The 16,984-nt window shown below is 45.9% G+C and overlaps 1 protein-coding gene across 1 annotated transcript in view; it reads left to right on the top strand.

Annotated features, from left to right (window-relative positions):
• Positions 1-8,561: 8,561 nt before the first annotated feature.
• The window catches only part of GNA14 (G protein subunit alpha 14), a 161,173-nt gene continuing 152,750 nt past the window's right edge, over positions 8,562-16,984 (top strand). Inside the window, exon 1 of the mRNA XM_006730928.3 lies at positions 8,562-9,378. Coding sequence (XP_006730991.1) covers positions 9,255-9,378 — 124 coding nt within the window. The 5' untranslated portion in view covers positions 8,562-9,254. The remainder of the gene's footprint in view (positions 9,379-16,984) is intronic.

Below are 16,984 nucleotides of genomic sequence, written 5' to 3'. Positions count from 1 at the left end.
TCCCGTCTGTCGGCGCTCCCAGATAGTCTGAATCATTCCCAATGACTGTGCAAAGTGCAAACTCTTCCTTTTCCCCATAGCACGAGAGTAATCATGAATGCATCTGTTGTGTTGAAAATGAAGTCTTCAATGATGATGATATTAATAAAAAAATAATACTATGTACTCCTGATGAGTGCTTACTAGTTTCAGGCGAGGAGCCCAAGGCTTTGTATGTATTATCGCTTCTAATCTTCACAGCAATCCAGTGAGGTAGGTGTTATTCATCCATTCAACAAATACTTATTAAGCACTACATGGCTTCCGTAAGACTTCACTTTAGCACCGAGATTTCACAGAGCTTAAAACCAAGATCATCCTGAACTTCTCAGTCCTAAAAGCCAATAAATTCTGTTTTAACTTGTCCACTTACATCGGGTCTCTGTGACTTGCCATTAGCCTTGAAAACACAAGCAGAATCCTATGTCCACCAGTCAAGTATCCTCAGTGGTGTTTTGTTTTACTTGCTATTAGATAATGTAGTATAAAACAGGCAAAAAAACAAAAAAACAAAACAAAAAAAACCCCACAAATCCCAGAGCACCTGGGTGGTTCAGTCGGTTAAACGTCTGACTCTTGATTTTCGCTTAGGTCATGATCTCAGGGTTGTGAGATCGAGCTCTGTGTCAGGCTCTGCATTGAGTGTGGAGCCTGCTTAAGATTCTCTCTCTCTCCTTCTGCCCCTCCGCATCCTCCCTATGAAAAAAAAAATCACAAGTCTCCTATTTCTGACTTTTCCAAGACTTAACTTTAATCTTGAGAATGGAATCTGAACAGAGTTCAGTGGTACAATTTTAAGATGATGTGGCTTCCCCTGATCCAGGCCCTAGGATACAGTGATGAAGACAATCACAATCCCTCTTCTCTTGGAGCTTACCTTCATTTTCTGGTGGGAGAAGATGATAAACAAATAAAGAAGGAAGGAAACAGGAGAAATCAGGTAGTGACAAATGCTACCATGGAAGAGTACAAGAGTATGATGATATTAAGTGAGTGATCCAGCGGGCAGAGCAGATAGTGCAAAGGCCCTGAGGTATAGTTGTGAATGGAGTATGTTTGAAAAGAGGGAGAATACTAGGATATAAAGTTAGAGAGGTAAGCAATGACCCTATTGTAGGTCCTCCTGGTCTAGAACAAGATTTTAGTTTAAACTCTGATGGGAATCCATTGGAGGATTTTAATCTAGGGAATGATGGGATATGTTTTGGGATTCTAAAAGCTCATCCTGGCTGTCTTATCCTTTGATAAGTGGACCTTAGAAGGTCAGGAATGGAAGCAAGAAGACCAATGGCAAAGCTCTTGTTTTAGTTCATGTGAGAGGTCCTGTTGGCTTGGACAGAAGTGGTGGCAGCAAAAATAGAAATAAACATACCTGGGGGGCCACCTGTGACATAATAGGGAACCTCATTCACAAAGATTAAGTGTGTGTGACATCCCAGGAGCTGCTCAGTCTGAAAGCTGGTGGCTGCATGCAGTGGTTCCAAAACAAATTCAAGATGTGGTTTAAAGGAGGAGTCTATAGGACGCCTGGGTGGCTCAGATGGTTAAGCGTCTGCCTTCGGCTCAGGTCATGATCCCAGGGTCCTGGGATCGAGTCCCGTGTCGGGCTCCCTGCTTAGCGGGGAGCCTGCTTCTCCCTCTGCCTCTCTCTCTCTCTCTGTCTCTCATGAATAAATAAATAAAAATAAAATCTTTAAAAAAAAAAAGGAGGAGTCTATAATTGCGAGATTAAGGTGTGGGAGGTGGGGCAAAGAGGTAGTCAACTGGATATTTGGTAGAGCTGAGATGAAAAAGATAGCAGGGAGATAAGTTTTGGAAAACAAAATCAGGATTTTGTTTTGGACTTATTAATTTGAGATACCTATTGGATACCCAAGCCAATACGTCAGGAAGGCAGATGAAGTTAGGGCTAAGGTTAAGCTTGGAAGTTCAGGGGATAAGCCATTGGTAAATGATATTAAACTTCCTGCAGAACAAATATTTGACTACAACTAAGAGGAGTTTGATAATGCTGAGGTGATATGTCCTATCAGATACCAAGATATTCCGCAGAGCACCTGTAATCATATCAAGATGGCATTGTTATAGGAATAAATGGACTACTGGAAGAGTAGAGACTCAGAAATGAATTTCAGTCAATATGAGAATGTCATATACAAAGATTGAAGTTCAATTCACTGGGAAGAGGATGGAATGTCCAGTAAATGATGTTGGTACAACTGGCTATCCATCTGAAAGAAAATAAAATTAGTCTATCTTACACATTTTACAAAAAGTAACACCAGATGGATTAAATATTTAAATGTTAAAAACAAAATAGTAACACTGCTTTTAAAAAATTCTAAGATACGGCATGTACAATCTAGAAATAAGGAGGGGCACCTGGGTGGCTCAGTTGGTTAAGCATCTGCCTTCAGCTCAGGTCATGATCTTGGGATCCTGGGATCCAGCCCCCTGTCTGGCTCCCTGCTCAGCGGGGAGTCTGCTTCTCTCTCTGCCTCTCCCCTCCCTGCTTGTACTCTCTGTCCTCTCTTTCAAATAAATAAAAAAAAAAAAACCTTTAAAAAAAATTTTAAAAAAGAACTAAGGAGACCTTCTTACAAAGACTGAAATTCCAGAAGCTTTGTAAGAAGAGAAATATTTGGATATGTAAAAATAAAATCTTTTCTGTGGCAAAGGGTTCCATCTGAAATATAAAGGACAAACAATATATTTGAAAATTTGTAATTCAGATGACAAAAAGTTGATATGCAATATTGAAGATATATAATCTCCCAGATTGTCAAGAAAAAGACAAATGACCCAATTTTAAAAAATGAGCAAAAGACATAAACAGAAAACTCACAGGGTAGCAAATGCAAATGGTAAAAAACTCTGAAGAAATGTACAGATTCATGAGTAGCCAGGGAAACACAAAGAAAGCAATACTTTATTATTATTTGAACCCCTTCAAGCTGTCAAAAATTAATGAGTGATAATATTTATTGCTGGTAGAGACACGGGTATTCTTATTTTTGGCAGAAATGTGAATTGTTTTAGTCTTTTTGGAAAGGAATCTGGCTACATCTATTAAAAATGAAAAATGTATATATCCTTCAATTCAGCAGTCTTTTCCCTGGGAATCTATCCCATGGAAATAAAAGCCCCAGTGCAGGAGGATTTATATACAAAGATGCTATTACAGCATTCTTTTTTAGTAGCCAACAATTGGAAATAAAAACCAATGCCCTTCAGAGGGGAAAAGCTGAATAAAATATGGTCCTTTCACAGGATGGAATACAATATATGAATGCATGAATGAATGAATCAGGGGTAAGCAGGTTCCCCACAAGGTATTGCTGGATGAGAAAAGCAAAATATCGAGTCCATATCTTTATGTTTAAACTAACGATGCCAAACTCCTCTGAATGTTTATATATGTTTATGACTGTTTTTATCCTTATGTAAGATTATAAGAGTATAAAAAAATAGAGAAGAAAGCATACTAGGTTGTTAACATTGGTTTATTCAGGAGGAGAGTGATATAAGGGGAGGGAGGCATTTATGCTAAAAGGAAGAGAAAATAAGCAAAATATAAATCTCTGAATTTCTCATCTTAAAGATTTTTACTCCTTAAATTTTTTTTTTTAAGGTTTTATTTATTTGACAGAGAGAAAGACAGCCAGAGAGGGAACACAAGCAAGGGGAGTGGGAGAGGGAAAAGCAGGCTTCCCGCGGAGAAGGGAACCCGATGCGGGGCTTGATCCCAGGACCCTGGGATCATGACCTGAGCCGAAGGCAGACGCTTAACGACTGAGCCACCCAGGCGCCCCACTCCTTAAATTCTTGAGATACCTAACTGCCATTCCAAAAGTCGGGTTCAAAAACAAACACTAGTGAATCCTGCCCACTCATGGTGTTTGAAGGCAGGCTTCCTTGTTACTAATTCTAGACTTTGGGTAGAAGTTACATAATAACCAGGGGCACCTGGGTGGTTGGGTTGGTTAAGCATCTGCCTTTGGCTCAGGTCATGATCCTGGGGTCCTGGAATCGAGCCCCCTATCGGGCTCCCTGCTCAGTGGGGAGTCTGCTTCTCCCTCTCCCCCTACCCCCCACTCATGCTTGCTTTCTCTCTCTCTCTAATGAATAAATTAAAATCTTTTTTTTTTTTTTAAAGAAGTGGTATAATAAACAGTTTCTGGTCTTCAGGCAGAGAATATTTTGGAGCAACATGTGGACATGTTGGCTGCCTTAGAAACATAGATACTGAGTACACCCAGCCACCTGCTATAATTATTATGCATTCATCCAAATAATCATTATGACTCCATTGACTCTTACCTATTGCACTCATCTGAAAGACGAGATGATTGGATGGGATAGGGGACAAGTGGAGAGAGGGGAGAAAGACTTAAAACATTACAGAAAACACAGTGAGCTCAGAAAATTGAATGAAAAATTAGGAACTCTGAAAAATGAATTAGAAAATTGGGAATCATTTGGACCCACCCATCTGGGTTATGGACAAGCAAACCCTACTGATAACTGGTCTGCTTAAGAGTTAATACTCATGTAGGGGCACCTGGGTAGCTCAGTTGGTTAAGAATCCGGCTCACGTCATGATCTCAGGGTCCTGAGATCGAGCCCCACATTGGGCTCTACAGACTCATTCTGTCCCCCTCCCTCTGCCCCTCCCTCTGCTCTGTCTCTCAAATAAATAAATAAAATATTTTTTAAAATAGTTAATACTTGTTGGGGCGCCTGGGTGGCTCAGTTGGTTGAGCGGCTGCCTTCGGCTCAGGTCATGATCCTGGAGTCCCGGGATCGAGTCCCGCATCGGGCTCCCTGCTCGGCAGGGAGTCTGCTTCTCCCTCTGACCCTCCTCCCTCTCATGCTCTCTGTCTCTCATTCTCTCTCTCTCAAATAAATAAATAAAATCTTTAAAAAAAAAAAAGTTAATACTTGTGTATACAACTGAAACAAAAGTTTCATGCAACAGTAACACACAGCAGCATACTCTGATATTTTCTATTTCTATTCTATTCTTTTTCTTTAAAAAAACGGTCGGTCATAACCCAGGGATGGGTCACGATTGCAGTTTGAAAACTCCCAAAGAGCAGCAAGCAGCAGAGGTGCATTAGTGCTATTTTAGCTTTGTGAACTTCAAGGTCATATTTTTACTCTAGGTTCCTTATTAAAATTCTAAGATGCTACGTTTGTCAAAGAGAACAGCATCTTTCCAGCCTTCTATTCGCACATTTCCTTGGAGTTCTGAATTAAACACAGGGCAGTCATTCCCTCTAAGCAGGCAAATTGGGGCCACTTTACTAAAACACAAGTGTTTCCTAAGTGACACATGGATTCTTGCGGACGTGCTTATTGGTTTTTTCACTGTCTTTGAGTACAAGAGCCTCCTTTTCTCTTCTAGTTTCTTTTTCTTATATCAGGCAAATTCTTTTTAATTTCAACTTTATTCAATCGACTAAATCTTACTAATTTAGAAATACGAGGATAAACAAAAAAACCTCTCTACCTACATGGTAACTAATTAGGAGAAAAATCGAACAGGTGTAACAGAGCAAAAAGTTGGACAGAGGAACATAGAAGGTTTTGCAGGCAGGAGAAAAAGAAGGGTCCACCTGACAAGGGGTGGAGATGGTTTCTCTGGGGAGATGCGGTCGGGAGAGAAAGTACTAAACAGAGGAAACTGCATGCGTTAAGACTCGGGAGGTGGGGAGAACACGTGGTTATATTTGCCTGGAGTTCCGGGAGAGTGATGGATGCTGAATGAGGCTCAGCTGAAGCAGGAGGTTAGCTGAGGGGCCCACTCCGCACGTCTGTGGGCTGCAGAGAGCCCCCCCGGTGACTCCATGCTCTCACTGTCCTCTCTCTGGGAGGGAGCAAGAAGGGATGGGTTCAGACTCTTACCTCAGTCTTAACTCCTTTCTACCAGACTTCTAGCCTATCTGAAGTCTGGAATTGTACCTGGAACGGCCCAGGTCCAGAGTCTGGCATGGACTCAATGGACGTTCAGAGGACTCCCAGACATGTAGTTCATCTATGTTCCTAGCACTTGCCAGGTAGCTGAAACTCAAGTCCACGCTATGCTCTGATCTTCAGCAGGGATGGAATGGAATTGTTGTACTTTGGGAATAACCCAGGAAAACAAATACCCTCTTTTACTAAGGCCTCTTTCCCAAACTACCCCTTCCTGGAAAGATGCTGCCAATGATTTAATAACTTAAAATTATTCTCATCCAGCCCCCAGATCCTAAAGATCAATAGAAATGTTAATAAAAAATGGGCATAAAAATAAAAATAATTGTCTTGTGATATCCTCATTTTATAGTTCTTACTAGTTACTACTGCTCAATAACAAATTTCAGTTTATGATTATTTTTAATACTATCTTCTAAGTGTGAAAATCACCAAAGAAATAATTGAATGTCAGAGTTGGGAGATCCCTTTGAGCTTATTCTGGTACATTCCTCTCATTTTACAGTTGAGGAAAGGGGGGTGGCTAGATAACTTTATATGAGCTGCCCCCAAACAATTTTATACCAGAGAATTAATCAACCAAAAAGCCATGACCTGGAGCAACTTACCTTGTTGGTAGATGCCCCTTTAATCTCTTCAAAGTGTGTATGTGTATTCCCATAATCAAATTTGTATCATACTGTTTATATTTTTGTATTTTGCCTTTTTCACTCAATATAAGGTTTCCCTCCAAATCTTTAGTTGGTATTCATATATGTTACATATTCAAATATTTAATGACTTATAATATCTCATTGTATGTATGTATATATATAATTTATTTGACTTACTTCCTGTTGTTGGGCATTTAGGTTGCTTTGGGTTACTGTCCTTATTAGAAATAAACCTTTGTACATAAATCATGACTTCTCTCTGATTATTTCTCAAGGGGAGAATTACTAGTTTGGGCAAAGGGGGTGGACACATTTAACACTTCTGATACCTACTGCCAAGCTCAACAGCCCAGGAACATTTTTCAGATTTGCCAGAAGCAACAGGTTTCAAATCTTTTTCAGAATCTTAGCAACGTTGGCCCTAACAGGTCAGTCATTCCAGCTGACTTGGAGTTCAAATTTGCCCATTTACATCATTTAAATCAATCATTTTAATCATTTAAAATACAAATGATTGTGATCATTTAAAAATATTAATAATGATGATGCTCTTGGCTTCTTAAGAGGCCTTATTCTCAAATTGTAAATTTATCTGTAAGAACCAAGAAAGGAAAGTGTGATTACACGGCCACGGATCAGATGAGAAATGTCCAGAAAGTTTCCTGTAGGGGTCACTATTACTGTTAATTTCTGCCTGCGAGTTAAGAGCGCATTTAAGAATGTAAGCACATTCATTTTTAATGCCTGATTCGTTCCCATTCTCTAAACCGTAAAATAACTAATAAGACCTTGAAGCTAGAGAGCATCACAATGCCAAGTTTCTTATATAATGACAAATACCACTCTTTCCACTCAACATGCTCCTCAGTTTGAACTGATGAAATATAGGCCACTCCTATGAAAGGCACTTACGCCTGCTCGTAAGAGAGGAGGCATTAGCTAATTGCCTAACGCCATAAAGTGTTTACGCGGCACACAGTAACTTGAAGAGAAGGCAAAAACACTCGTTGCTGTGGACGACGGGATCCCCTCCCTCCACCTGACCCTTTCTGCTTTTCCCGTGGGCCTATCGGCGCTCTGATTCAAAACCTATCTCCACCGAAGACAAAAATCAGATGTTGTAATACGCATTCTATGGTAGCATTTGAGCACAACGACGTGCTTTTTCATTTTTTAAGTGTTTATTGCGCGGCTCGAACAGGCCCCCGACGTTCCAGGAGCCGGGTCAAGGCGTCGGTGCGGACACACCTCCGCAAGGCAGCGGCCGTCAGGTGCCGGGCAAGCGTGTCAGCCTTCTCTACAGAGCACGAGTCTTTCCCCTCATAAAATGCAAAGTAGCCAGCCGTCTTCCATTTCCCCCATCCCCAGCCCTCCTCACCAGGTGCCCGAGGAAGGGCCCGGGAGGATATGCACTCTCCGCTCTGGCGTTCACCTATTTAATGGAACCCCGTGGCATCTGCCCGCGGGGTCAGGTCCGGCCTCACCTTGCAGGCAGGCTGCCCAGCTGGCCAAGCTCTTAGGCCGAACCTGAGCTGAGCTGGGCTGGGCTGGGCTGGGCTGAGGCGCCCGGGAGCCCGTCTAGGAAACCCAGGGTGTGTGGTCGTGTGGCTGGTGTGCAAGCCTTCAACTTCGGTGGGGGTGGAGAGCTCCTCGTTGCCCCTGGTGCGCTGCGTCCCGCGGCGGACGCTGGGCTCCGTAGCACTCTTCCTGCAGCTGGGAGTCCTTGAGGCTGAAGCCGGCGGAACTCACTCACCTGTCTGAACCCTATCTGGGCAGGAAGCAGGGCCCGGCGGCCAGAGCGCGCTGGTCACCGCCACCTCGGCAGGCGGCCCTCCGGGTGCAAGGACTTCACGGCCAGGGAGGCACGTGGGGGCGGCGGGGGGGCGCTCTGCTCCCAGGAGCTCCAGGCCCCCGGGATCCGCGCCCCAGCTCCTTGCTGGTCCCTTTCGCTCCCAGGCACCCTCAGTTTGGCGCGCCCCGAAGGCCAAACGGGGCAGACGCCAGGGTTGCAGGTCCGAGACGCTCCGCCTCCTTCTGCCACTTAGAGTCACTAGCGCTAGCTGGAACCCTTACGCTCAGTCTTAATCTGCGGTCACTTTCGGAACTTCCCAGGCAAGGATTAGCTAGGCCCTCTGCCTCCAACCAACGCCGTGCCTGCCGCCTGCCTGGGACACCACCAGGACCGGGAGATCCCGCTCTCTCCCCGCCCCCCGCCCGGGCACCGACGCCCCAACTTTTTACGCGCGGTCTGCGCCCGGCGACTGGGTGTCTGGCTCCTGTGCTAAGGGGCGTGCGCATCTTCCGGGTGCCGGCAGCGCTCCCATCCTCTCGGCTGGCCCTCCTCCTCCCCAAGAACGACTGTGGGCCTGATGAGCCGGGATCTGCAGGGCACTGGACTCTTCCTGGGGCTCTGATTTCGCCCCCGCCTTCCAATCCATCTTCGAGGTCGGGACTGAGCCTCAGGCGGCCAGGCTTCTTACTCCAAAAGTCAAGGCGGCCTTGTCTTTTTCTTTCCGAACGCGAGTGCCTGTGGCAGATCGGCCGGGCGCCCGGGACCGCGTCGCGCCGTCGGGTGCAGCGCGCACCATGGCCGGCTGCTGCTGCTTGTCGGCGGAGGAGAAGGAGTCGCAGCGCATCAGCGCCGAGATCGAGCGGCAGCTTCGCCGGGACAAGAAGGACGCGCGCCGCGAGTTCAAGCTGCTGCTGCTGGGTGAGTACCTGCGCCTCCCCGAACGCTGCCCGCCCGCCGTTTTCCGCGCTCCCGGCCGCTTCCCTCGCTCTGATCCCCTCCAGGCCTGGAGCCCGCGGGGTGTAGCGCGGCTTCTTCCTTTCCGGGGGGGGGGGGCTCGGAGGCCGGCAGCTTGGGGGCCTTACGCACCTGTCCTTTGCACCCTCCAGTTGGGCGACTTTCGAAGGCACGCCTTCCCTACCCAAAAACAGGCTGAGACGTAGCATTGGATCAATGTCTGCTTTGTTTGCCCCTCTCCCTAAAACCTCCTTCACCCCATCCTTCTGCCCCCAGCTTCTTCAGAGCCCCGTCTTGGATGTTGGGGTAGGTGGTGGGGAGCTGCCTGATGAACATCTTTGGGTGCAGCTCTAGTTCTCGCCGCCGTGCTCCTAGTTTTAAAGAAGTACGGTTGAGAGAGTGCTCACCGAGTGTGGACTGGGCTCGGTTGTGACCGCATCGCTGGGCCAGAACTTGGAAAGGTAGTAACCTCCCCATCCTGGAGAACTAAAAAGGGAGGTCCGGAAAATGGGTAAACTTGCTTTGAGAAAAGACAAAGCAGATACCTGGTCAGTACTAGGGCTGACGTCCAAGCCCTAGCCACTCACCCCACTGTGACCCCAGCCGCCTCCCTTTGGTGACCCCCTTTGGCCAGGCCTTTGTGTTTGGAGCAGGCCCAAACCTCCCCTGCTCCGCTCCACTCAGCGTGTACTCCTTCCTAGTGCCGGAACTTGGCTGCCCCAGCTGCGTTGACTAGTTACTCATCTGGCTTTTAATTTTCCAAAACCAAAAATATTAAGTTTCCCCAACTTATGCCCTAGGGCAAGGATCCCACCTTTTCTGACTTTCTAGAAGCCTGTTCAATCCATTTGCTGTTTGAGGAATATTTACCTTTTCGTCCAGACCAGGATATTAGCTGTTAGATCTTTCCAGATAGTCGGAAGCGTTTCAACTCTTTGATCCCTTCCAGACAAGAATCCTCTTATACCAGTTTATTAATCTTGAATATAAGAAGTCACCCTCCCAGAAAGCTTCAAGGAAAGAAAAGTTTGATCTAGTTAGGATAAAATGGAGAAAGCTTTTAGTCCGTATTGCCTTCAGGCCTGGGCAAAGGAACCCTTTTGCATTTATTCCCCTGGGGTTTAGGAGGTGTATGTGGGGGTTTTTGGCCTTCACCAGGCTGTGCTCCTCCCCACTGGGCTAGGTGTCTGCAGGGGGAGTGGGCTGCCCACCCAGAATACACGCTGCCCCTCCCCCACCCCCAGACTCCCATGGGATTCCCTGCCCGAAGGCCCCAAGCCTGCTTCCATGGCCTCTCCAAGTGGGGAGGGGAGCAGACCTCCTCTCTGAGGAGTGGCCGAAGGCCAGCTGTTCTCTGGTGTTGGAAGAGCTTGGAAATGCGGGCTGAAGGTCTGCAGGTGTGCCCCTGAGGCCTTCCTGGGGAGAGACGGACTCTGGGTGGGGGAGGGAAGACACTGTGTCCATCTAACAGGGTTGTTGAAACAACCTGTGTCTGGCCCAGAACCCGCCCCCCCCCCCTCCACCCAGGGGTCTGTGAACTCTAAATTGTACCTGGCCTTCCAGGTTGTTAGAAAGCTACATTTGTCAAGGGAGGAGGATTATGTGACAGTTGGCTAGCTTGATGACCTCCTTAAAGTAATTACGTTGGGCCTCCATTTGTCCTCTTGCCCCAGGCCCCACAAATGATAGGGGCGGGCCTGGCTTTGGTGGCATACTTTGTCTTTTCAAGGGAAGTCTGTCCCTTCTTTCATGGTGAAGTACGAGGATTTGTGCCGGTGTATGAAGTACAGTGTCTGGAATACAGCAGGAACTTGACAAATGCCGGTTGTACACTGAGCCATCCCACACTGGTGAACAAGCCTGTTGTTTTGGAGTAAAAATGCTTGCATTTACACTCTAAGTAGGGGAGAAATGTTTGTAAGGTAAGTTGTTCGCCCTGGAGGTCAGGTTTAATACTGTTGACTGGAATATCTTCTTTGCCTCCCCCTGGCCTTTGCCCCAACCCTTTCCCTGCATCCTCCAGGCACTGCCTCGTCTCCCAAGATCCCCATTTTCATTGTGCCCAGCTGTGACCAGCCTACTGGCTCAGTGCTAGTTACTTAAAAACCACTAGAAACAGTTGCCGAGCCACATACATCTGTCAGGAACCCCAAGGAAGGACTTAAGAACTTTGGGTTTCTTTCCCTCTCTCAGGGAGCAGGGCACACTTCCAGTTCTCCCCAAGATAAAGGAGGCAGTGACTTCAAAGATAAAGGAATCAGGACAGGGTGTATGCTGTTTTGTCCCAAGTCGTGCAGTTTGAGTGCGGAATTCACCTGAGTCTCTATAATGGGTGAATTAGATAAACCACTGCTCAGATGCCTCAGGTGAAAACTGCACTTGGTGAATGGGAGTTGAGGATCCTGTGTGGAGTGTGGAATGACCCGAAAAGCCACCAACCCTTTCACAAGGAAGCATGCTTTGGCAACAAAATGATTTGAGGAGGTTTCTGAAGTGCATTCAGTAGAGCAGTATCCTGTTTCCACTTAATAAAAGCATAGGTCAGTGTCCACAGGGAAAAATAAAAGCTGCTATCTGGTTTGGGTTAGTAATTGCAAGAGGTCAATGTGATGCTTTCAGCTGAAGGAGATGGGGGGGAATAGAGAAGATGATTGAATTTGGTAGAAAGACATTCCTTATCAGTTCCTCAGATAAAAGTAGGACTGAAAGTTCTGCAAAGAACCCTGATGAGTACTATTCAGTGCAGGAAGAAAGTGGACAAAAGCAATTAAATGGGGTGGGGGGAGAAATGGGATCTTTTATTTTTAATATTAAATGAGGCTTAGTGAAGTGTTAATAGATTGTTTCCAGAAACTGATGGCTTAATTTTGGATGCAGACCTCATGTTGGAACTGTCTGGAAGGAATGTACACTGGGGAATTGGTATTTAACGTTGCTGGCATAGGGATTAAAAATGTAAGCTCTGAGGCCAGACTGCCTGGGTTCAAACCCTAGCTGTACGTTTTTTTTTGGCCACAGACTAGCTTCTCTTGGGTTTGTCTGGTAGTGTTAAGTGTCAGCTATCTTCACTCCATTTTTGAGCATTTTTAGCCAGGTGTTACTTTTTATTTTAGTTGATCAGTTGCAGGTTGCATAGTAGTTTGTCTAAAATGCCCTGGTAGTGCTCTAACAGTAATGTTTTGCTTTCAGTTTCCCTTATTTTCTGAGCTGTAAGCTAATTTCAGTCTCCCTACTTACACCAAAATAGGTAAAAATCTGAGTCCCCTAAAATCTTACTGCATTGGTTATAACAATCTCATTTGGAGACTAATTATGTTCTAAGCTGGAAGTCTATTAGAGAAAGTAGCCTAGCAGGGCACCTGGGTGGCTCAGTCGTTAAACGTCTGCCTTTGGCTCAGGTCATGATCCCAGGGTCCTGGGATCCAGCCCCGCGTCAGGCTCCCTGCTTTGGCGGGGAGTCGGCTTCTCCCTCTCCCACTCCCCCTGCTTGTGTTCCCTCTCTCGCTGTTTCTCTCTGTCAAATAAATCTTAAAAAAAAAAAAAAAATAGCATAAGGAGGGTGGTCTTCTTCATAGAAAGTGACAATTTTCTGGCTCTGAAGAGGAAAAGGAGTGAAATGGTAAAGTATGCCCATGTTCCTTTACTCTTCACTTGCTTCAATCCAACATTCTCCCAAGTGCCAGGCACTGCTCGGTATCAGATCATTTGTAAGTGAAGTGCTAAATTGGAGGTGTTTGTTCATGAAAAGTAACTTAGGAGGAGGATGGTCCTAAGTGCTTACTAGAGAAGGCAGTGCATGAAGGGGAATCCTCTGGAGGGATCATCTGAGTTGGCCCTTAAGAAACGGGGAGGTTAGGATGCTGATGGCCGTCCACGTGTGGGCTCGTGTCGGACACACACAAACTTCTTCCCATCTACCAAGAGAAACTTCTGAGAACAGTAAGTGGTGTTCTGAAGCTCTGGGATGATAGGAAGGGGTCCTTCGAGGCAAGATTTCTTTGAGTTTTTTTATGTTTTGTCTTAGCCCTTTATGTGAATATTGTGTTCACTACAAAATAGATGTTAATGTAAAACTTCATTTTTTGGTACCATAATGTGCTTCAGAATGGGGGACTGTGATTTTTTTTTTTTTTTTTTTTTTTTTTTAAATCTGTGGCTTCTGTCCATTCTGGCTGGAGTAAACCAACCTTACTAGGTAGTGTGCTTTTTTTCCATGACACAGCAGTCCCTCAAGACAGCTCAAGATGCTATTCCTTTTGTCTTTAATACAGAGCTTTCTCAAACCATGGACTTTTACCCTTTGTACATTTTCAAATAAAGTATATTGAGGCATAATTTATATCCAGTATGGAACTCCGGATTCACGATGTTGCGTCCTCCGAAGATCCTCTCTGGAGGCGCACCGTGTCCATCTGCCCCTCATTGGTGATGTTCAATTCAGTCACTTGTTCAAGATGCTGCACATTGTCTCTACTGTCTAACAGTTTTGTGGGGAGATAGTTTTTAAGGCCCAGCAAATATCCTGCTCCTCATCAAGATACCCCTCTAGGTTTAGTATCCATTAATGATTCCTGATCGAATGCATACCATGATGGCTACAGAATGCTTTTCCTAAATCCCGCACTCTCCACCTTTACCATTTGGCGCTGGACATGTTACTGTAAGAGCCTTCCTTTTGCCCCTATTTATTATCCATACATATTCGTGAATCCCTCATTGGTTTTTATTTCATCCCTGTACTTAATTGTTTGGGTGCTCACATTGTACTCAGTTTGTGCAATGAGACCCCCTTCCGGCTGCTGCTTGCATCAGGGCAACATGGCCCCATTTTTTTTTTTTGAACCTTCGTTAGTCTGGCATAATCATGAGCCTGGAGCTCCATCTGATGCCCTTCCCAGTTGGGGAATAAGCCATTCTCCACAGGGCCTTGGTTACTTTTAGTGGCAAATGGCACCTTTTAAGATGATTAGGGCACTTGAAACAAAGAGAGCAAATACCCAATTCAAATCACTCACCAGTATCAATGTACCTGAAGGAACCACATTCCTTGAGGCATGGAGTTCGAGGATGAATGTCTTGAGGTTGTAATGTTGTGAGCAGATAAGGGGAAAATCGGACAGGAGAGTTAGACAAAAACAATGTAAAAAAAAAAAAAAAAACCTTCAAAGGTTTTTTGTTTTTTTTTTTTCCTTTAAAGATGCCTTGTAGTTTATAAAAACCCTTTTTCTTTTCTGGTGATACCTGAATTTAAAAAGTTTTCTTGTAAGAACCCCCATGTGTGGAGTTGCAGGGAGGAGGGTAGCTAGATTACTAAGGCAGAGAGAGGGGTTTTTAGTGAGTCAGTGGAGCAAAGATACTAACTTACCAAAGACAAAGGTTAATATTCAGGCAAAAAGGGAACTCACCAGGACGTCTCATGAAAGGGAAAGAATTGAATGATAAAGACTGGGAAAGCACCAGTACCAGGGCATTCCTGGGGCCTTCTACAGGGCCCAGCCATCAGCAGGGCTTCGCTCCATTCCCTTCCAAGCTTGAGAGCTCTCTGGGCCTTTCTTGCCCCAGTGAGAGCCCACGGTCTTGGGTCAAGCTACACTCCTGGATCAGTCAGTTCTGGCCGGGGGCTGTAAATCAAGACCTGCTCTGTCATCTGAGCACCGATCGCCTGGGGTGGGGCTCCCTGGGGGTCAAGCAGCCCTTGCTGCAAACACTATCGAAGGAATCAAAGTGTACCAGCAGAAATCCAACGGTTCTAAAGGTGGAAGGTGCTGCCGGAGTCTGTGGGAGCCCTAATTTTGATTAGGATCAATTGGCTCTCTGCTGATGGATAAATTAATGGGTTGTCCTATCAGCCAGGGTTCTGGTTGCAAACCATTTATGCAGAGAAATAATTTATTGGAGGGGAAGCAGGAAGTTCCCAGAACCGTTGGGAATTGGAGAGCAGGCTCAGCCGAAAGGGCATGATCCGAGGGAGTTTTGGATCACACTGCCAAGCACACAGCCAGGGACTCCTCCACCCCACAGCAGTTGAGGCTGCACTTACTTCCACAGCAGTGCTGTAAATCGTCTGTGACTGTCTCCTATGTTATGTGTCACTTTGCAAAACCTCAGGCCATCTGTTGGCGCTCAGGTGCCAGGGAGCTGGGGGACAGGCAGCATGGCATGATGGTAGGGACTTGTTCTCTGGGTTTAAAATCTAGGCAAGTAGGTCCCATTGGGCTGCCAACACCCTGTCTGGGCTAAGGCCACTTGCCTACCATTTTGAGGTCACTGATAGAACTAACATGTTCTCCGAAGGACACGTGGATAGGAAGGTCAACAGTGTGAAGGCTCTGCTGAAGGGTCCTGATAGCTCAGACAGCAGGGTCCTGATACGTGGCCACAACTTAAAACCATGAAATAAGCTGCATATTAAGACTTGGGAAACTTGAGTTGCTTTTTTTTTTTTTTTTTGGGTGGAGAAGGCTCTGAGTATTGGATATATAACCACGAACAAGACATTCTTCTCTCAACCCCAGTGTCCTCACCAGGAAAATGAAAGTTTTGGATCAGGTGACCCCTGATACCTTTCCAATGCTGTCCTCGAATATCTTCTACCAGTGGTTCTCAAAGTCTGCTCCCCGGCGCATCGGCATCTCCTGTAAACTTGCTAGAAATGCAAACTCTCAGTCTTTATTATGGCTGTCTGGATCAAGTTCAGGAGTGGGGCCAGCAATCTGTATGTGAATAAGCCCTCCAGATGGTCCTGATGCATGCTCAGGTGTGAGAACCTCTCTAATAGCATTGGTCTGGCGCCCAGAACTGGCCAGCCTCTGATTGTCTATACCTCTAGGCTCTAAGGCAGATACCCTTATTTTTCAGCAAATCTCCAGGAGGTCCCTGAGACTGACCTGCCTAGGGCATGATTTCTTTCTTTTTTTTTTTTTTTTAAGGTTTTATTTATTTATTTGACAGAGACACAGCAAGAGAGGGAACACAAGCAGGGGGAATGGGAGAAGCAGGCTTCCCGCTGAGCAGGGAGCCCGATGCGGGGCTCGATCCCAGGACCCTGGGATCACGACCTGAGCGAGCCGCCTAACGACTAACGACCTAGGCAGACGCCGCCTAACGACTGAGCCACCCAGGCGCCCCTAGGGCATGATTTCTTTTTTGAAGTGGAATAAGTCGCTCTCTCATCAACTTGATGAAGGGTGGTCAGAGTCTGAGCTAGGTAATTTGTATCATTATTTAGCGATTGTCCCCATGTGCCAGGTGGGTGGGCAAAGAGCAAGCACACGTGTACGTTTACCTCAATTAAGAGTCCTTATAAAAGCAAGTGTTTGCATTTGTATGCACCCTTATACTTTGATGTGCTACTTAAAAAGTGATGCTCCTGGGCGCCTGGGTGGCTCAGTTGGTTAAGCGACTGCCTTCAGCTCAGGTCATGATCCTGGAGTCCCTGGATCGAGTCCCGCATCGGGCTCCCTGCTCAGCAAGGAACCTGCTTCTCCCTCTGACCCTCCCCCCTCTCATGTGCTTGCTCTCTCTCATTCTCTCTCTCTCAAATAAATAAATAAAATCTTTAAAAAAAAAA

Source organism: Leptonychotes weddellii, chromosome 14, assembly GCF_054177405.1.
Source record: "Leptonychotes weddellii isolate Sample4059 chromosome 14, ASM5417740v2, whole genome shotgun sequence".
Lineage (NCBI taxonomy): Eukaryota > Metazoa > Chordata > Mammalia > Carnivora > Phocidae > Leptonychotes > Leptonychotes weddellii.
Note: the sequence above shows the minus strand (reverse complement) of the source record. Positions and strands in the feature narration are given on the sequence as shown.